Source organism: Hypanus sabinus, unplaced genomic scaffold (assembly GCF_030144855.1).
Source record: "Hypanus sabinus isolate sHypSab1 unplaced genomic scaffold, sHypSab1.hap1 scaffold_122, whole genome shotgun sequence".
Classification (NCBI taxonomy): domain Eukaryota; kingdom Metazoa; phylum Chordata; class Chondrichthyes; order Myliobatiformes; family Dasyatidae; genus Hypanus; species Hypanus sabinus.
The window spans coordinates 442,560-464,080 of record NW_026779281.1 but is presented as its reverse complement, the minus strand read 5'-3'; the positions used below and the strand labels follow the sequence as shown (position 1 = coordinate 464,080).

Genomic DNA, 21,521 nt, shown 5'->3' with positions numbered 1-21,521 from the left:
TCAAGATATACAAGGGTAAAGCAGAAGGAAATAATTGTTATTCCAGATCTGATGTAGCACAAAAACTCAGATAAAGTATGCAATGAAAAACACAATAAATATAAGTACATTAGATACAGAAGTCACTCTGAACTCAGGTGGTTCTGACGGAAAATTTTCAAACCGTGCTGGTGGTGGGGTGGGGGTTGTTAGTTGTAGAGGGGAGGGTTAGTCATTGGAGGTGTTGATCTGTCTTACTGCTTGAGGAAAGTAACTGATTTTGAGTCTGGTGGTCCTGCTGTGGATGCTACGTAGCTTCGTCCATCATGGGAGAGGGGCAAACAGCCCATAGGCAGGATAGCTGAGATCCTTCCTGATGCTTCTGGCCATTTTCTGGATCCTTTCTGTTTTTACGTCCCTGATGGGGGTAGGCTGGGAGTGCCAGTGATGCGTTGGGCAGTTTTGACTACCCGTCCAGTCGGCCACAGTTATGCAACATGTTGGCCTGTCCTCTGCAGCAGAGCTGCAGAAGGACGGGAGTGTGGATGTGAGTACAGGTCAGACAATGTCTGTGGAAAGGGCATAAAGGGGAGATGCTACTGGTCTGTGACTTTAAATACAAGTTTGAAAACCATGTTGCATAACTGTGGCCAACTGAACTAATGTTGTGGGCCAAAGGGCCAATTCCTGTGCTGTTCTGTGATCTATGTAGGTCCTGTCACAGCTGAAATCCTGAACCACCTGTTACCGAAATTCCTCGCTCTCTGCTCTCTTCTTCACATGTTGGCCTGCCCTCTGCAGCACAGCTGTAGAAGGACGGAAGTGTAGATGTGAATACAGGTCAGACAACGTCTGTGGAAAGGGCAGAAAGGGGAGATGCTACTGGTCTGTGACTTTAAATGCAAGTTTGAAAACCATGCTGAGAATGGGAATTCCCCCCATTCCCCAAATTTTAATGTGCCCATTGAAATCGCTTTTACCTGACTGCATCACTGCCCCTGGAAGTATATTGCAGCCACCCGCCAGTCTGTGCAAAAGAATATACACTGTACATCATTCCCCCATTTTAGTAAAAATCCATCAGTGATTGTCTCTGTCTTACTGTTGACCTCTCCCCATATTGCCTCAGTGCTTGAACTCCCCTGTATGCCCTGTCTCAGTACAGCTGTGAATTTCCCCAGATCGGTAAATAAATCTCTCTAACTATATTAACTCCCCTCTCAAATATGAAATATTGTAACTCTGGAATATTGAGTAGCCAATTCTGTGTCTCTCAAGCAAGTCTTTAAGAAGGCCACAACATCAGACTTCCACGTGCTGATCTACTCTCAAGGTCCAACTGCCTGACCCACAACACTCTCTCCACTGAACTAACCACTTCAGACCCAACCATCTCATCATGTCCATTCACCCGGCCCTGCCGGACTTATAATGAGGTTTATTAGCTTCATCTGCATCTTCCCTTGACCTGACTAAACAGGAGATAATGTATCTGGGCAAGTGTTTGGAGTGTCAGTGGGAGAGCATTCTGGACATAGAAACCATCTGTCTCAGTTAAGGAAAGGGATGGCTATGCCCCGAGTATTGAGATCCTGAGTTTGAAGAAAGCAGATGTCAATCTAAGACAGGGTCTGGATGCAGTGTGGGAAGTTACTTGCAGCTACACTGCATGTGAAGACAGACTTTTAAAAGGGGTTTGGATCTCATAGTATGTTAGGATCCTGCCAAGTATGTGGAGGATAAAGAACCTATCAGCGGTCTGAGGGATCTCACAGCTTGTCACTTGCCTCGCAGCAGTCTGCAGTGTCTCACAGTGTGTCAGGAACCTGTCAGGGATGTGTGGGATCTCAACGTTTGCAGGGTTATTACATGTGCTGTTTCTCCAGTGTGATACGAGTTGGAAAAAGGAATACAAGAAGTTAGGAAGGAAAGAAGGAAGGAAACTGAGAGGCAGGACCTCAACAGTAATAATCTCGTGATTGCTGCATCAGTCAGGACAGGAATACAATGAGGTGGTGGATAAATGTGTGACTGAATATTTGGAGCTGGTGCAGTTATTCGTATTGCTGGATAATTAGGATCTCCTGGGGCAGGTGGGACACTTATAAAAGGATAGGCTGCACTATATTCCAAAAGGTGCCAACATACTTGTAGGCAGATGTTTCTAGAGCTGTTGGGAGTGGCAGGAGGATGGGAACCAATATGATAGAGTTGAGGATGTGCCAGCAGATTTACAAATAGATGATCAGTATAACATAAAATGTAAGGAAGGACAAGCGCATGATCAGGTACAAATGCAGTCAGAACGGAGAGTTAAATTGTACCACACAGGCAAAATTAAAAAGGGCAAAGAATGCAGGACTGAAAGTACTGTATTTAAATGAGGGTAGCACTCTGAATAAGGTGGATGAATTAGAGAGAACATCAATAAAAGATTGTGGGCATCACTGAATCGTGGCTGAAAAAAGACCATTGCTGTGAACTTAACCTCAAAAGATAACTTTGTATCAAAAGGGCAAACAGGAAGGCAAATGTGGCAATGTGCTTCTGTTGGTAAGAGATAGAATTATATCTTTAGAAAGAGGAGAGTGTTGAATTTTTGTTGGTGGAGTTAAGAAATAGCAGTGGTTAAATTGCATCATGGGAATCTTATATAGGCCTTCAAATAGTAGCCAATGTGGGATTGAGACTGCAAAGGGAGCTAGAAAAATGCATATTTTAGGGGAAGTAACACAATTGTTATGGGGGCTTCAATATGCAAGAGGCCTTGGGAAAATCAGGTTGGTGTCGGATCACAGGACAGGGAATTTGTTGAATGCCTATGAAATGTTTTTCTTTAAGAGAAACTTGTGCTTGAGCCAATCTTAGAATGCATATTGTGTACTAACTCAGATATTATTAAGTTAAAGGAACCCTTAGGAGACAGTGAACACAATTTGATTGAACTCATTCTGCAATCTGAGAGGGAGAAGCATAACTCACATGTATCTGTATTGCAATGAAATAAAAATAATTACAGAAGCATGAGAGAGGAGTTTGCAGCAGAGGATTGGAGGATACTGATGCAGATGGCGGCAGAGCAGAGATGGCTGGAGTTTCTGGGAATAGCTCACAAGACGCCAGATAGATATGTCACACACAGGAATACATTCTCAAATGGAAGGGGTAGGGAATTGTGGCTGACAAAGAAATTTAAGGACTGCATGAGAGCCAAAGAATGGTCATATAAGACAGCAAAGGTGAGTGGGAATTTGGATGACGGAGATGGTTTTAAAATCTAACAAAAGGCTTCTAAAAAAACTTTAAAAAGGGAGGAAGGCAAACAAAAGGAAATTATAGGCCAGTTAGCCTAACCTCAGTAAGACGTACAACACACTGGAGAAACTCAGCAGGTTGGGCAGCATCCATGGAAATGAACAGTCAATGTTTCGGTCCGAGACCCTTCATCAGGACGCTTCTTGGCCCGAAATGTTGACTGTTCATTTCCTTTTAATTGTAATTTATTTTTTATTGAAATTCATCATCAAATATTTCCATAAGATGTATTTCAGACATTGTACATATATATCATATAATCATACACATCACAAATCTCCACAAAGTATTTATCTGAAGTATACACTTATAGAAAAGAGTGGAAAGAAAAAAAACAAGCAAAAGAACTATTTACAAGTAGGGAGTGATTTTTTTCTACAACAGATTCATTGATTTGTGAGAATAAAATCAGGCCTATGAGGCATTATGTAGTTAAACAATTTTTCCCTGTATGAATCAAATTGTTCCAGCTTATGGTTAACAGATGCTGTTATCTTCTCCATTTTGTATATGTCCAATGTAATTTCCATCCATACATTTAAAGTTGGGCTCTCCTGTGATAACCATTTCCTAGTAAGAGTCTTTTGACCAGCCACCAGCAGTATACTCATTAAATATTTATCTCTTTTCAACCATTCTTGAGGTATATATCCAAAATATATGGTCTTACACTCTAAGGGTATTTCACATTTAAAGATATCTTGTAGGGCATTGTGTATCCTCCTCCAATAGTTTTTGATAACAGGGCAGTCCCAAAAAATACGATAATGGTTTGCATTTTGATTTCTACAATTTCTCCAGCGAACAGGGAGGTTACTATCATAATGGGATTTCTGAGAGTGTGTAATAAAATATCCTATTAAGTTTTTCCATCCAAACTCCCTCCATTTCTGTAAACAGGTACACTTCCATTGATAGCTCCATATTGTTGTCCATTCTTCCTTAGATATCATTATCCTTCCTTCCTTCTCCCATTTTGTTTTAATGTGTGAAGTCGAATGTGCTTTAAGATTTGACAACCCCTTATACATGCTTGAAATGATTCTACTACCATTATCTGAATTATATGCTTTCCTAAAGAGCTCCATCAAGCATGTGTTTGCCTTGGTTACATTTTTAAGCGTCTTATTAACATATTGTCACATCTGTAAATACCGATAAAAATCTTGTTTCTTTAATAAGTGTTTCTCTTTAAGCATTTCAAAACTGAACAGTGTTCCTTCTTTCATTATGTTGTAAAAAACTGTTATTCCTTTAGCTGTCCAGTCCTTAAATCTAGAATCCAATTTATTTGTTGTAAAACCCGAGTCATATGCACACCATTTAAGAATTGCAATATCTCATCTCTAGATTATATTTTTACAATAGTTTTCCATATTTTAAGAGTCAATTTCACCCATGTGTTATCAATAGTATTTATGTACCTTTGCAGGTTGTTATCAGCCAAAATTGCTTGTATGGGGATGGGAAGTACCCGCTCCTCAATGTTTTTTCATTGAGCGTCATCTGATGGGTTGCACCAACATACCACAGCTCTCAACTGTGCTGCAAAATAATCTCCAAGAGAAGGCAAGCCCCATCCCCCCTTTTCCTTTGCTAATTGCAAAGTTTTGAGACGAACTCTAGGCCTGTTACCCTGCCAAATATACCTTGATACCATCTTGTTCCATTCTTTAAATTTACTTTGATTAATCTCTATTGGTAGGGACTGAAAGAGATATAACAGTCTGGGCAGTATATTCATTTTAATAGACTCGAACTGAGACTGAAAAAAGGAATCAGGTTCCATCTTGCCACATCTTCCTTAATTTTTTATATAAAGGCTGATAATAACATTCTGATAATTTTGTCAAATCTTTTGGCATAATGATGCTCAAATATTTGAAAGACTCTGTGTGCCATGCCCAGGGGTATCAACTTTCAATTTCTCTTGGTGGGTTATAGTAATTTGAAAGTAATTGGGTTTTATCTATGTTGATCTTGTATCCTGATAATTGACCATATTGTTCAAAGGATTGCATCAATTTAGGTAAAGAGTATGTTGGTTGCCCTAGATAGATCAAATTGTCATCCACATTAGCCAATTTATGCTCTGTCCCTTTAATAGTAATTCCCCTGATATCTTCATTTTGTCTGATGTATTGAGCTAATGGTTCCAGATATAACACGAAGAGTAGTGGTGACCATGTACAATCCTGTCTCGTGCCCCTTTCTAGGTTAAGACTATCTGCTAAATATCCATTGATTTTAATCCCAGCAGTAGGATTGTCATATAGTGTCTGTATAGTTTTAATAATTGTGTCTTGGAAACCAAATCTATGTAAAACTCCGTAAATAAAATTGCAATTAACCGAATCAAATGCTTTTTCAGCATCCACGCTTAGCACTATTGCTTTGATTTTATTTTTTTCTATATGATCCATAATGTGAAATGTCCTTCGTATATTGTCTTGAGTCTGGTGTTGTCGTATAAAACCTGCCTGATCATTACGTTTCAATATGCGTAGAACTCTAATCGTTTGGCCATGATGGAGGTAAATAACCTTTAATCTACATTAAGAATGGATATTGGTCTAAATGACCCACATTCCAATTTATCCTTGCCTTCTTTCAGTATAGCTGAAATTATCACTTCCTTCCAACTGGGTGGCATTTGTGCCTTTTTTGGAGCCCAGTTCAGTGTGGGGAGTAAAACAGGAATTAACTCATTTTTAAATTCTTTGTACCACTCTGCCGTATATCTGTCTGATCCTGGTGACTTGCTTAATTTAAGCCTACTAATTGCAGCTTTTAATTCAACTTCAGTTATGTCAGCAGTCATCATTCTATTTTGTTCTTCGCTTAAAGTGGGTAACTCTAGAGAATTCATGAAGGTGTCAATTTGGGTTATGCTTCCTCCTGGAACCTTAGAGTATAGAGTTTTGTAAAACACTTCTAAACCTTCTTGAATTTCACCTAGCTTATTTTTTTTTATCATTTTCGTTCTTGGGTCCCTAATTCTATTAATTGTATTTTCTGCTAACTTTTTTTTTCAGTTTCCATGCTAGTATTTTCATAGAGTTCCATCCACTTTCATAATGTCTCTGTTTCAGAAACATTAAGTTTTTCCTGATTTCTTGCATAGCCAAATTATTTATTTCATTCCTAATTCTTTTAATTTCCCCTAATGTATCCTGTGCCAAAATAAATCTGTTTTTTCTCTAGTTCCTTCAGCCTATTTTGTAATTCCTCTAATGTTTTATTCCTTATTTTTTTCTTATATGCAGATATTGCTATAATTTTCCCTCTTAAGACCTCCTTCAGAGTATCCCATAAAATGAGAGGTGAAACCTGTCCATTATCATTAAATTCTAAGTAGAAACCAATTTATTTATTTTTTAATATGTTCCTTAAAGTAAGGATCATTGAGTAGACTTGAATTTAGTTTCCAAATAGTATTCTTTGGTTGTCAGTCAAAATCAACAGATAAGTATATAGGTGCATGGTCACTTACATCTATTGTCCCAATTCCACAGGTGTTTATTTGTATTTGTCTTTTCCACATGTTATGAAATAGTCTATTTTTGTATATACAGAACGTGGAGCAGAATAAAGAGTCTAATCCCTTCTGTCAAGGAAAAGGTCCCTCCATATATCAATTAAACCAACATCCTCAAAAAGTGTATTAACTTGCTTATGTAAAGATTTTGTTTCATAGGTTTTTCTATTGGAAGAGTCTAAGTTTGGTTGTCATTGTAAATTTAAGTCTCCCCCACATATCAGGAGGCCTTCTTTTTCTGTTACCAGAATATCAGTAATTTTCTGAAAGAAACCAATATCACTTCCTGGGGGTACATATATATTCAATAGAGTAACTGAATTGCAGTCTATATTCCCCCTTACCAGAATATATCTGCACTCTTTATCTCACATTTCGAATACACTTTCAAAATTCAGCTTACTTGAGACAAGAATAGCAACTCCTCTCCTATGTCCTGATTTATATGAGGAGAAAAACAGATTAGTGAAGCCCATTCTCTTTAGTTTTTTTATGCTCGTTATCACTTAAATGAGTTTCCTGTAAATATACTACATGGGCTTGTTCTTTTTTTCATTTTGGATAAAATCCTCTTATGTTTGATTGAATTTAATAGTCCATTTACATTAAAACAAATGAATTTTACCTTGTCCTTAGCCATCTGTATTTATCTGTCAATGTATCATTGAAATTAGAATAAAACTTAATCGATCTACTCCCTGAACAATTAAGAACCAAGAAACAATAATAACAAACATGGCAATGAACCTGTGATTCCAAGGCTGAGGTCTCTTGTAAATGACCCTGCATTGAGCAAGAGGAAATGTCTAGCTGTGGGGGATAATCCCTCCTACTTGTGAATTGAGGGCCCCTATTGCAGTATTCATAAAAGTCAGTGAACAAATCCATTATACAGAAAAGATTTCCCTGTGTACTCCTCCTATATACACACACATATATATGCGTGCACACACACACACATATATATATATATATATACACACACACACACACACACACACACACACACACACACACACATACATACATATACACACATATATACATATATATACACACACATATATACACACACGCACATATATATTCTCACTTTGGTGGGGGGAAAGGAGTAAGTGACCGAATAAAGAATAACAACTAAGTAATATAAAATCCACATTATAATAAGTATTTCTCGAGATAGGTATATCTCCATGTACTTTTGCTTCTGTTTAGCTTCTCAACATTTTTAAAGTTAGCCAAACCTTATGGCTCTTCTGAAAGGTGTGAGGACTGTCTTCGGGAAACTCCTAGTCTCTTCCTGATATATTTCTCTCTGCCTCCTGCCTTCTCGATTCTCGCATTATTTCCCAAGCGGAGCGGGATAATACCTTAGTCAGGCTTTCCCTCATTTTGGTCATGCTGATGGGCAACCTTCTGGTCTTCATGTCTGTAGATGCCTCTTCCATAGTCTGGTACCATTGTCATAAAACACTCGAAGTTTAGCAGGGTGCGGAGTTTGAAATTTGATCTTATTTTACTTTAGTACTTGCTTTACTTCGGAGTATTCTTTGCGTTTCTGGAGGACCGCAGGGGTGTAATCTTGGTCAAAATATATTAATTTATCCTCGAAATACACTCTCATCTTACCCCAGGCCCTTCGTAGAATCTCTGCCTTGGTGCTGTACCAAAGGAATTTAATTATTATTGAGCATGGCTTTCTATCCTGGGTAGGTTTTGGGACTAACGCGCGGTGGGCTATTTCGATTTCCAGCTCCATAGCCGGGGTAAGATCCAGCGCATCCAACAGTAACGTTCCGACAAACTCCATCATAGACGAGCCCTCCGCTCGTTCGGCAGCATTGTAGATTCTGATATTTTTCCGCTGTGATCTTCCCTCCAGGTCAAGCAGTTTACCTTCTTGGTGATGTATTATTTTTATTGTCTTGCTCAGTATCCGTTTCACATTTTGAACGTGATCTTCCACCTTCTCAGTTTGAGTCTCTGCCACCGCTATGTTTTGATTAATGCTGGTGAGCTCTGCTTTAATATCACGGAGCTGCTGCTTTATACCTTACTGGACCTCCATTATTTCTTTCAGGATTTTGAAGATATTCGCCGCTTCGCCTGAACGAGGCCCAGCAGCCGCCTTGCAAGCACATGGTTGGGTAGGAGAGCCACTCGCTGCACTCCTCTGGGCCGCAGGCTCTGCAGTGTTGATTTTTTTTTCCATTCCTTTTCTCCATTCCCCTCTTTTCAGTTCAAATATTTTTCGAAAAATCTTATATTTGACGGGTTAATGGGGCTTAATACGCATTTTTCCGAAGTAGCTGGTGACTTAAGCTGCCATTCTCGACGATGACATCACCGGAAAACCCACACTGTTCATTTCCAAAGATGCTGCCTGACCTGCTGAGTTCCTCCAGCAAGTTTTACATGTTGCTTTGACCATAGCATCTGCAGCGTACTTTGTGTATAGCCTAACCTCAGTGGTTGGGAGAGTGTTCGAATACATTATCAAGGATGAGGTTTCAAGGTACTTGGAGACTAATGATATAATAAGTCAAAGTCAACATGGTTTCATAGAGGAAGTAACAAGTACAGTGGATAAAAGAAAGACAGTGGAAGTCATTTACTTGCATTTTCAGAAGGCGTTTGATAAGGTGCTACACATGAGGCTGCTTAACAAGATTAAATTAGAAGAATGAGCAAAAAAGTGGCAGATGGAATACAGCTTTTAGAAATTTATGAGAATGCATTTTTGGTTAAAAAAATGAACAATAGTGCAGACAATTATTGAAATGGGGAAAAGGTTCAAACATCAGAGGAGCAGAGGGACTCATGGAAGTCTCCTGGAAGGGTAATTTACTTGTTGAGTCTGTGGTAAAGAAGGCCATACAAACACTTTGTCTCAGTACCCTGCCAGGGTGGTGTGGCATCTCGCAGTGCATCAGGATCTGGGCAGGAATGTGGGGGGTCTCACAATGTGTTAATTCATAAAAAGCCTATCAATCTCTGCCTTATAGGTTCTTGATTATCCAGTGCAGAGGAGTGGGGATGACTGGAAGAATTGGATCAGGCCATGACTGAATGGGTCAAATGGCCTACTCTGCTCCTATATCTTATGGCCTTAAATACACCCAATGACTTGGCCTCCACAGTTGCTTGTGGCAATAAATACCACAGATTTACCACTCTCTGACTAAAGTAATTTCTCCACGTCTCAGTTCTAAATGGACGTACTTTAATCCTGAAGTCGTTACCTCTTGTCCTAAACTCCCCTACCAAGGGAAATAACTTTGACATATCTGATCTGTTCAGGCCTTTTAACATTTGGAATGTTTCAGTGAGATCCCCATTATTCTCCTGAACTCCAGAGAATACAGCCCAAGAGGTGCCAGCCGTTCCTCATACGGTAATCCTTTCATTCCTGGAATAATTCTCGTGAATCTTCTCCGAACCCTCTACTATGTCAGCATATCCTTTCTAAAATAAGGAGCCAGTGGTACGTGTGACCTCACAATGTGTCACGACCCAGAGGTGTGTGCGGGGTCCCACTGTGTCAGGACCCTGATGTGAGTGTGCAGGTTCTCTATTCAACATATTCGGGAGAGATTTGGAGTGATGGAAAACTTTGATTGTTGAAATAGTTACTTTAGGGAATGTGACAGTGGTAGAAATTATGTTCTTCAATAATGAGGGAGAGAATCTATTTCGTATTCATAAATAGGTATTGGAATTTTACTGCATTTCTTCCCTTGGCAAATAACATGAAGAATAGTGACGACCAATTTTGCCACGAATTTGTAGAGATTTACCAAAATCGTGGTGCAGAGGAACTGAGGGGCTTTATTACCTGAATGTGAATGAGAAAAAACAACTCCAGGGGTGACAGAAATGTGAGCAGTTTGTAAACTACCTGATTCGTCTATCTCAGGTCCATATGAAAATTAATATTTTTGGAATTTTTTTCCTGGAAATGAGAGCAGTTGAGCCACGGTTCTGGCCAATAATCCTTGCATATCCATGGAAGAGCTTCTACGAATCAGATAAAAATGGGCTGCTTTAAGATGAATAATTTTGATTTTATCTGTATTTCCTTTGCCTCCCCTCTGTAAAATGTGAATTTGTGTGATACAACTCAGTCTGTGATGATGAAGCCTTACAATCTCTTGAACTCATCCGCTGCCCTGGGCTCCATTTTCATTGACACGATGTGCTTTCAGATGTTGTGAGTTTCTTATCCAGATGATGGCAAATTAATTAATTGCAATATTATTTATAGATACTTTCAGTCCTTTCCACCTTTCTTGCCACAATCCCACAACCCTTGGTTTCTCTGTCCTAATTCCCATCTCTCACCCTTCCACAGTGTCCATCACACATCACATCAATTTCAGCTTCTGTGGACTGAACTGAGGATTTTGTCTCTGATCTCAACCTAACTAACACTGTTTCTTGATGGAATTCCCAGGATAATTGAGTGGTAAATTAAACTGGACAACTTCAGCAGTGTTGGCACTAAGGGGGTGCACATGTGAACAGAATGGGGTTCATGTGCTGCTTGGAGGTTGAATAGATTGATTGGGTTGTTACCAGCTTTTCTCATTAAATAGATCCTGTTGTTGTTATTCTGTGACGAAAACTTCAATGGGCCCCCAATTCTAAAAATGATGACCTGTAGGATCTGAGGGAGTTTGTAGGGAAAAGATTTCACTTTTCGCAGTGAAGAAATCTCTGATTTTCGCACCTCCAGATTGCCATCTTCTCCACTCAGTAACCAGACAGATGATCCATTTTATCATACTCCCCAACACTGAGCTGTTCCTCAAAATGTCCTGTGAAAACTCTCCATCCGGCAAAGAGTTTCCATGTGTCTCACTGCGCTTCATTGCCAATATTTACCTGGTCAAATCTCCATGGCTCAACAACAATATGGTCCTACACAACATCCATCATTGATGGTAACAGTGGTTTCTTCACTTACCTTTCAGATCATTGGGAATCTCCGGTACGGGTCGATGGACCGGAACACAACCTGATCAAATTTAAACAATTTGACACGTTTCAGTTCCTCAAATTATAAGTATGCAATGTTTGAATCAAAACTTAAATTAATATTAACTCACCATGTTCCTGAACTTCTTTTAATATTTTGTCAAACTTTGGGACACCAATCCGCATTTTCACAAAGGTTTCCCACATCACCCTCCAGGCGTGGGAGCCTTTCTCCATCACCAGGCTCAGGAGGAGTTTAGAACTGTCCGCCCGCTCTCCTTTATCAGCGAGATCAGAGATTTTCTGTGAAGAGTAACGGTGAACATATTGGGGACTGACAGATTCACATAGAGAATGAGAAGTAAATGATGTGCTCTGTAACGGGATCACACTGAGCAGTCACCCGGACGGGTGCTGATCCTGTCTGGACATGGACTGTACATTCTGAGTGCAGAGCACACGGAGGGACATTCACCGTGAACCTGGTCCACCAGTCACTGAAATCCTGGCTGGTCTGTGACCACTTCATTGACATGACTCCAAATCCATAAATAATTCCTCTCCAGGTTTGATGGTGTAGAACATAAATCAGAAAATAACACTCACAAATGAAGAAAGAAGTCAGGAAGGTTTTTTCTGTAACAGCGTGAACAGTCTCAGAGAAGTTGCAGAAAAGAAGATGTGATTCATCTCCTCAGTTCGCCAGTGTCCAACATGACAGCGGATTACCGGCTGACACCTGGTCCCTTTCCTTTGCCTTTTCCAGTGGAGGTTTATTCAGTAATTCCACATGACAAGATGGCAGTATTTCCTGATCCACACTGTTTAGAGTTACAGATTGTAACGGAATCATCTCCACTCAGAACAGAACACACTCGAGCTCCTGTGGCACCTACTGATAATGCCGCAGTTCTCACAGACATCCTGTCGTCATACTGCATGGTCTTCCCAAACCCAAACCTCCTGTCATATTTTAACTTAATGCTGTAAGCCCACACAACCGTTACCAGCTCAACTCACTCTGAACACTGAGCAGCCACCCACCAGTCCGCAGGGTCTTTTCACTTCTTTCTGTCACTGGTTCAGAGTTCATATGTTCGGGATTTCATGTACAGTATTTATTTCCCAGTTGTTCTTTGATCTAATTTAATATCCAACTAGTCAGAGTTCCGACACCCATCGGTCCTGTGATGTGTGAAAATTCAAACCCATTCTCTCTCCCACTCACCCGATGTTCCTCTCCGCTGAACTGATTCTCGGCCGTTAACGCCAGGCTCACTCCGTGCACCCCTCCTTCCATCGCCTGCTCCAGCCTGTCCCGGTAGAAGTCCGTCAACTGCAGCAGCTGGAAATCGTTCCAGCTTGACAGGAGCTCGGTGATCACTGAGCTGGGACCTGGGAACAAAAATGGGGAAAATTAAAGAAATTTCCGATCCCATACTGGGCAGTAACTTTCTCTCCAGAACCGAAAGATGGTGCGCCACTTCACCGAACACAGTCCGAAATTTATGAGGGGTTGTGGACGGGTGCAGGCCTGGGAGGGGCTGGTGCTGGGGGTGAAATGGGCACAGGACGGTGGGGACACATACAGCTTCATCTGTTGAAGGCTGTTTCTTATCTCCAGGAATATACCACTCTGTCTGGAAAGGACTTTTTTTTTATTCCTGAGAATATAGTAACCCATCACCATCACTCTCCTGGTCCTGCCCATCACCACCGTTTTGCTCTGGGTTACTGTCTGCCTGCCCAATCACTTCTTCAGCAAATCTCTGGATATCTCACAAAATGCTGGAGGTACTCAGCAGGTCAGGCAACATCTATGGAGGAGAATAAATAATCAACGTTTTGGGCCAAGGCCCTTCGTTGGACTGGAAATGAAGGGGTCAGATATTATAGATGCTGTCACATTACTTTATTCCTTGTGGTTTTGATCTGAAACACAAATGTTTATTCCTTTCCATGGATGCTGCCTGACCTGCTGAGTTCTGCCAATATTTTGTGTGTCTTTGTGTTGCCGAAAACATTCAGCATCTGCAAAATGTCTTGCCTTCTGGAGTAACTCGCTATTTTAATCACAATCTGCTTGAGGAGCAGGAGGAGACAGTAAATGTATCCCTTTCACTTGTGTCTGTGTTTCCCCTAGAGATGTTAACTCTCTCTCTCATCTCGCGCTCAGTACTTTCACAAGTATTTTGTGAATTGCTGATATTGAAATAAAACCAGACACAAAGTCTAGGCAATATTTATAAATTAAAATAATTCACCAACATACCCGTGTCCTTTCCTGATGTTGATGTCACTGGAACTCTTCCACTGCCCAATCCTTGATCCATTTTGAGGACAGCTGTGATCAGTGTTTGCTGTTCTGTAACAATCAAAATAACAGGAGGGTCAAGCATTAATTGGGGTTCAAAGGCGAACACTTCCAAACAGCTTGGGCCCGTCCACTTAAGTATTGACTTGCACGCTCTCACCAGGTATTGTCCACCATGCCAAGATTCTCCAGGATATCTACACATGACTCTCCGGGGTATCATCTCGCTATATTGCAGGCAGTTCCCTTTTAGGAACCAAATTTTTGTCTTGGACCGGGAGTGAAGTGTCAATGGAATGGCAGGGCAGGTTGAGCAGACTGCGCCCACTGTTTTGGTCCTCCTATCACTGGTGGCGCTATGGTGAGTGATGGAGAACTGTTGCAGCAGTGTGGGGTGAAACATTTCTGTGAACCAATGGGAAATCTATTCCTCTTGTTACTGAATAAAACAGATTTCTCAGTCACACCTGCTTCTCATTGTCCCCTTTCAGTTTAACATCGCCTGGTATTGATGCCAATGGCAATATGTGGTTTGAGTCTGTATAGAATCACTCTGACATCCTGAACAATGCAATCTCACCCATAGCATCGTGACATCTTGTCCAGAACCAGCACATTTTCTCTGGCAGGATGTTAAGATCATTATTATCTCCTAATTTCCAGTCAAGGTTTCTTTGGACATTTACCTGGCTATTACCAGATTGTTACATCGCACTTTGTTAACCACAATGTCGTGACGCCATACATAAAAAACAGCAAGTTGGCAAAACATCTAACTTAAATAAAACAAAACTGCTGGAATTATTCTACGAGACAGAGAGGATGTTAATATTTCAGGTGGAAGACCCTGTATCAGAGCTGAGCCTTTGTATAGGAGACATGTATCTGTTCTTAACACAAAGTACACTACAGATACTGGGGTCAAAGCAACACATAGAACACGCTGGAGGAACTCAGCAGGTTGGGCAGCATCCATGGAAATGGGCAGTCAATGTTTCGGGCTGAGACCCTTCGTCAGGACTGAAGAGGGAGGGGGCAGACGCCCTATATGGTAAGTGATGGAGAACCGTTACAGCAGTGTGGGGTGAAACATTTCTGTTATTGAATTGTGTAAGGTGTGGGAAACAAGTAAGGAAGTTATGGAACCTATGACAATTAAAGAGGAGGAAGTACTGGCGCTTTTAAGAAATTTAAAAGTCAATAAATCTCCAGGTCCTAACAGGATATTCCCCAGGAACTTGAGGGAAGTTTGTGTAGAAATAGCAGGAGCTCTGATGGAGATCTTTAAGATGTCATTAGAAACAGGGATTGTGCCAGAGGATTGGCGTATTGCTCATGTGGTTCCATTGTTTAAAAAGGGTTCCAGAAGTAAGCCTAGCAATTATAGACCTGTCAGTTTGACATCAGTGGTGGGTAAATTAATGGAAAGTATTCTTAGAGATAGTATTTATAATTATCTGGATAGACAGGATCTGATTAGGAGTAGCCAGCATGGATATGTGCGTGGAAGGTCATGTTTGACAAACCTTACTAAATTTTTTGAAGAAGTTACGAGGAATGTTGACGAGGGTAAGGCAGTGGATGTAGTCTATATGGACTTCAGCAAGGCCTTTGACAAAGTTCCACATGGAAGTTAATTAAGAAGGTTCAGTCATTAGGTATTAATGCTGGAGTAATAAACTGGATTCAACAGTGGCTAGATGGGAGATGGCAGAGAGTGGTGGTGGATAATTGTTTATCGGGATGGAGGCCGGTGACTAGCGGGGTGCCTCAGGGATCTGTTTTGGGCCCAATGTTGTTTGTAATATACATAAATGATCTGGATGATGGGGTGGCAAATTGGATTAGTAAGTATTGCAATGATACTAAGGTAGGAGGTGTTGTGGATAATGAGGTGGGTTTTCAAAGCTTGCAGGGAGATTAATGCCGGTTAGCAGAATGGGCTGAACGTTGGCAGATGGAGTTTAATGCTGAGAAGTGTGAGGTTCTATATTTTGGCAGGAATAATCCAAATAGAACATACAGGGTAAATGGTAGGGCATTGAGGAATGCAGTGGAACAGAGAGATCTGGGAATAACAGTGCATAGTTCCCTGAAGGTGGAGTCTCATGTAGATAGGGTGGTGAAGAAGGCTTTTGGAATGCTGGCCTTTATAAATCAAAGCATTGAGTACAGAAATTGGGATGTAATGTTAAAATTGTGCAAGGCATTGGTAAGGCCAAATTTGGAATATTGTGTACAGTTCTGGTCACCGAATTATAGGAAAGATATCAATAAGTTAGTGAGAGTGCAGAGACGATTTACCAGGATGTTACCTGGGTTTTAGCACTTAAGTTACAGAGAAAGGTTGAACAAGTTAGGTCTCTATTCATTGGAGCACAGAAGGTTGAGGGGGGATTTGATCGAAGTATTTAAAATTTTGAGAGGGATGGATAGAGTTGACGTGAATAGGCTGTTTCCATTGAGAGTAGGGGAGATTCAAACGAGAGGATATGATTTGAGAGTCAGGGGGCAGAAGATTAAGGGAAACACGAGGGGGTATTTCTTTACTCAGAGAGTGATAGCTGTGTGGAATGAGCTTCCTGTAGAAGTAGCAGAGGCCAGTTCAGTTGTGTCACTTAAGGTAAAATTGGATAGGTATATGGACAGGAAAGGAGTGGAGGGTTATGGGCTGAGTTCGGGTAGGTGGGACTAGGTGAGATTAAGAGTTCGGCACGGACTAGGAGTGCCGAGATGGCCTGTTTCCGTGCTGTGATTGTTATTGTTATATGGTTATAAAGAAGGTGGGGGGAGGGTGGAATGTGCCAGGTGAAAAACCAATCAGAGGAAAGATCAAGGGGTGCGGGAGGGGATAGGCAGGAAAGGTGAAGGAATGTAAGGGGAAAGCACTATGGGTAGCAGAAGAAGGCAGAATCATGAGAGAGGTGATAGGCAGCTGGAGGAGGAGGCAAAGTGAAACTGGGATGGGGGAAGTGAGGGGGAGGGAACTACCGGAAGTTGGAGAATTCAATGTTCATGCCAAGGGGCTGGAGACTACCCAGACAGTATACAAGATGTTGCTCCTCCAACCTGAGTATGGCAGTAGAGGAGGCCATGTATGGACATACCCGAATGGGAATGTGAAGCAGAGTTGAAGTGGGTGGCAACCGGGAGATCCTGTCTGTTGTGGCGGACGAAGGTGGTGTAGGTGCTCGATGAAGTGGTCCCCCAATCTGCGCCGGTCTTGCCAATGTAGAGGAGGCCGCACCGGATGCAATAGATTACCCCAACAGACTCACAAGTGGAGTGTTGCCTCACCTGGAAGAACTGTTTGGGACCCTGAATGGTGGTAAGAGAGGAGGTGTAAGGACAGGTGTAGTAATTAGGCTTGCAGGGATAAGTACCAGGTGGGAAATCTGAAGGGAGGGATGTGTGAACCAGGGAATCGTGGAGGGAACAATCCCTGCAGAAGGCGGAGAGGGGTGGAGAGGGAAAGATGTGCTCAGTGGTGGGGTCCTGTTGAAGGTGGCGGAAGTTGCAGAGGATATTATGCTGGTAGTGTGGTAGGTGAGAACAAGGGTAACTTGGTCCCTGTTGAGCTGACGGGAGGATGGGGTGAGGGCCAAAGTGCGGGAAATGGAGGAGATGCATGTGAGGGCCTTTATGTTTCTAATTTCTATTCACATTCCTCTGGCCTCACTGTTCAGGAACACTAAAACATCAAGTGAGAAACAGCAAGAGGTGGCCATTCAGCCCTTCAAACCATCAACAAGATGGCGGCTGCTCTCCCATCTCAGCCACAGGTTCCTGCCTAATCATCATTTCCTTCAGTCTCCATACATCTGCTGACCTCTGCTTTATATGAAGACGATCTCCGATCCTCATCGTCCTCCACGAATCAGTCTGATGAATCTCTAAAACAAATACTCTTTAACCTCCTTGATAATCCTCCATGGAATTAATTTCCATCTTCTCCAGCCCCGTATTGCCCCGAACACTCACCTCCCACCCGTCACTATTTCCACCTTCCCACCTCCCTCCTCAACTGGATCCACCTTTCACTCCCCAGCTCTTGCCCCATCCCCACTCCTCACTTCTTTTCTTTTAAATTGGACTGGTTGAAGAACACTGAGGCGGTATCCACGGACAGAGCCGTCTTTATTTCCTGAGGAGACTGAGGTCCTTTAACATCTGCCAGATGATGCTGAGGATGTTCTACAAGGCTGTGTTGACTAGTGCTATCATGTTTGGTGTTGTGTGCTGGGGCAGCAGGCTGAGGGTAGCAGACACCAACAGAATCAACAAACTCATTTACAAGGCCAGTGATGTGGGGGTGGAACTGGACTCTCTGACGGTGGTGTCTGAAAAGAGGATGCTGTCCAAGTTGCATGCCATATTGGCCAATGTCTCCCATCCACTCCATAATGTACTGGTTAGGCATGGGAGTACATTCAGCCAGAGACTCATTCCACCGAGATGTAACACTGAGCGTCATAGGAAGTCATTCCTACCTGGGGCCATCAAACATTACAACTCCTCCCTCGGAGTGTCAGACACCCTGAGCCAATAGGCTGGTCCTGGACTTATTTCCACTTGGCATGATTAACTTATTATTATTTAATTATTTATGGTTTTATATTGCTATATTTCTTCACTATTCTTGGTTGGTGTGGCTGTAACAAAATCTAATTTCCCTCGGGATCAATAAAGTATGTCTGTCTGTCTGTCTCTGAACTATTTCCCGTCCACTCTCAGTCCAGAGGGAGGGTCTCGGCCCGAAATGTTAACGGTCCAGTTCCCTTCACAGAAGCTGCCCGACCCACTGAGTTCCTCCGGCAGTTTGTTCTTTGGTCTGTATAACCCGTGTTAGTATGGGGAGCGGGATTTTACACCATATTCTAGATGCAATCTCAGCAGGTCCAAGCAATTATTACAATAATTACCTCAAACACGAGAAAGCCAGCAAATGCTGGAAATCCAAAGCAACACACACAGAATGCTGGAGGAACTCAGCAGGCCAGGCAGTGTCTATGAAGAAGGGTAAACAGTCGACATTTTGGGCAAAGAGGAGGGAGGGGGGAAGATATCTGAATAAATTTGGGGCAGGATAAAGAGGCGAACTTGGAGGTTATAGGTGATGTCAAGTGCAGGGCAGGCCAAGGGCTGGAGAATAAAGAATTGGAGAGTTGTCAATAGGAGAAAGGGATGGTGAGCAAAAATTGAAGTTCAGAGTGGGGAATAGAGAAGTGGGTTGGAGGGATGGGATCTATTTACTGGAAGGAGAATTCAGTATTCATAGAATCAGGTTGGAGGGTACCGAGATTCAACATGAGGTGTTGCACCCCACCCTGGCACAAGAGGAGGCTATTAATCAAAACGTCAGAATGGGAATCAGAAATTAAAATATTTGGCAACTGGGAAGCCTCCCTTATAGCAGATGATAGAGAGATGTTAATCAAAACAGACAGCTCAGCTCGCGTGTACTTTCAGGCAGCCACAATTATCTCATCATCTTAATCACTGACTAATCTTCCTGTTAACATTGAGTTTGTTACAGAGCCCCAGGGTCTGCAAACAGATGATTGGTAGGAGGCAGAGGGTGATGGTGAGAGGCTGTTTCTTGGACTCGAGTCCCGTGCTTAGTGACGTTCTCTGAGGTTACGCCCATTGCTACTTGTCATCTGTGTCAATAACTTACTTGAGAAAGTATAGGGTATGGGTAGAGAGTTTGCAGCAAGTTCAGACAATTACTCTTTTTGAAAGACAGTCAGTATAAACACTCCCCTCTCTTTCCCTCTCCTCACTCAGAACTGACCAAAAGCTACATCAGACGATGCAAGATCTTGAACTGAGTGACCACTGTGAGGGAATGGGAGTGGTTTCAAAGGGCTGGGCTGCTGGAAGCACATTACCAGACCTGGAGTGATTGCAACTGGGTCTGACAGAGGCTTAACTGGTTCTTCAGGGCACATACAGTCTCACTCCAACTATTTCCTACCTTCCTTTGTACAGGTATGTAATGTCTAAAGGACCAGTGTTTGAGTAAATGAGACTCACCAAACTTTCTCCTGACTGAATCAGTGGAATCTCCGAGTCAGATGTGTTTCTCTCCAGTCGGTGCTCTCAATCCTCGGGCTGGTTCACTTGTTGCTGTTCCCTTGTCTTCAGTCGTGGTTTGCTTCCAGTTGGAGTTTTTCTTCCAATAAACCTCGCACTGCAGGTCTAACTTTAACCAGAGAGACAATAAAGCACATTAACAATGAAAAGGAGAACCAAACATTTCTGCTTAGTGTTACTAAGAACAAAACTCACCGAAATTTAAACACTGAAGGCAGATTTAATGATCTCGGTGAACAATCCTTTATTGTCCTTCACACATCACAAAATGATATGGATTAAGAAGGAGCCATCATTCAGTCATGTAAGACGTAAGACACAGGAACACAATTAGGTGATTTGATCCATCTAGTTTGCCCCACCACTCAACCATGGCTGAGTTTCCTTCCAACACCATATTCCTGTCTTCCTCTTGGAGCTACTTAGCAATCATGAATGTATTAATCTCTTTCACAAATATACCCAAATTGTAGCCTCAACCAACCACTGTGGCAAAAAATTCCACAGATCAGCCATCTTTTGGCCAAAAAACATTTTCTCACCTCAGTTTTAAAGGAAAGCATCTTTATTCTGGGATTGTGCTGTCAGATCACAGACTCTCTGTAGAATGAAAACAACCTCTCCATGTTCACTGTATCCAGGCTTTTCAGCATTCAGAAGGTTTACTTAACCATGCATCACCCCACCACCCCCAACGTCTCTCTGAACTCCATTGAGCACAGGTCCAGAACCACCAAATGCTCCTCATACATAACACCGATCATTCCTGAGATTATTCATGTGAACCTCCTCAGCAACAACTGTATTGAACTCATTTTCAGGAATAAGAGACAAATTGGTACCCGGATAATTTACAGGGAAAGTTGTGCTTTCTTTACTGTTCTGCCAGCACAGAACAAGGCATTTCCATTCGCAGGTTAAATCAGGTACATTGCAGGAAATATAAACCAGTCCAGGGTGAATGTAATAAAAAGAAACTGGAATTACCAGAAACGCTCAGCAGGTAAGGAACAGCTGCGGGGAGAGGAACAAACTCAATGATTCAGGTTAATAACATTTCATCAGAATGACTTCAAACATTTTCAGATTTTCTTGCAGATCACCAGCAACTTGAGATTCTGCTTGACTTCCACTGATTTTACCTGGATGAAAAACTGTGAAATCCCAGGACCCAACCGCACAGAGTCACACAGCTGAATCGGTGACTCACCAACCCTGACAGTCTCACACATTGTCTCCACATCTTACACTGGGTAGAGCAATCCGGGATTTACCCACAACCAATGTCCAGCTGCTCAAAAT

At 41.9% G+C, this 21,521-nt stretch overlaps 1 protein-coding gene across 3 annotated transcripts in view; it reads right to left on the bottom strand.

The window, feature by feature from the left end:
- Positions 1-21,521, bottom strand: part of LOC132386582 (NACHT, LRR and PYD domains-containing protein 3-like) — a 288,111-nt gene that overhangs the window by 4,961 nt on the left and 261,629 nt on the right. For all 3 annotated transcript variants that reach the window (XM_059958872.1, XM_059958873.1, XM_059958874.1), the window contains 5 exons: positions 20,160-20,328; positions 14,082-14,174; positions 13,038-13,204; positions 11,941-12,112; positions 11,799-11,849 (listed from right to left, as the gene is read on the bottom strand). In XM_059958872.1, the coding sequence (XP_059814855.1) occupies positions 11,799-11,849; positions 11,941-12,112; positions 13,038-13,204; positions 14,082-14,142 (451 nt within the window). In that variant the 5' untranslated portion in view covers positions 14,143-14,174; positions 20,160-20,328. The remainder of the gene's footprint in view (positions 1-11,798; positions 11,850-11,940; positions 12,113-13,037; positions 13,205-14,081; positions 14,175-20,159; positions 20,329-21,521) is intronic.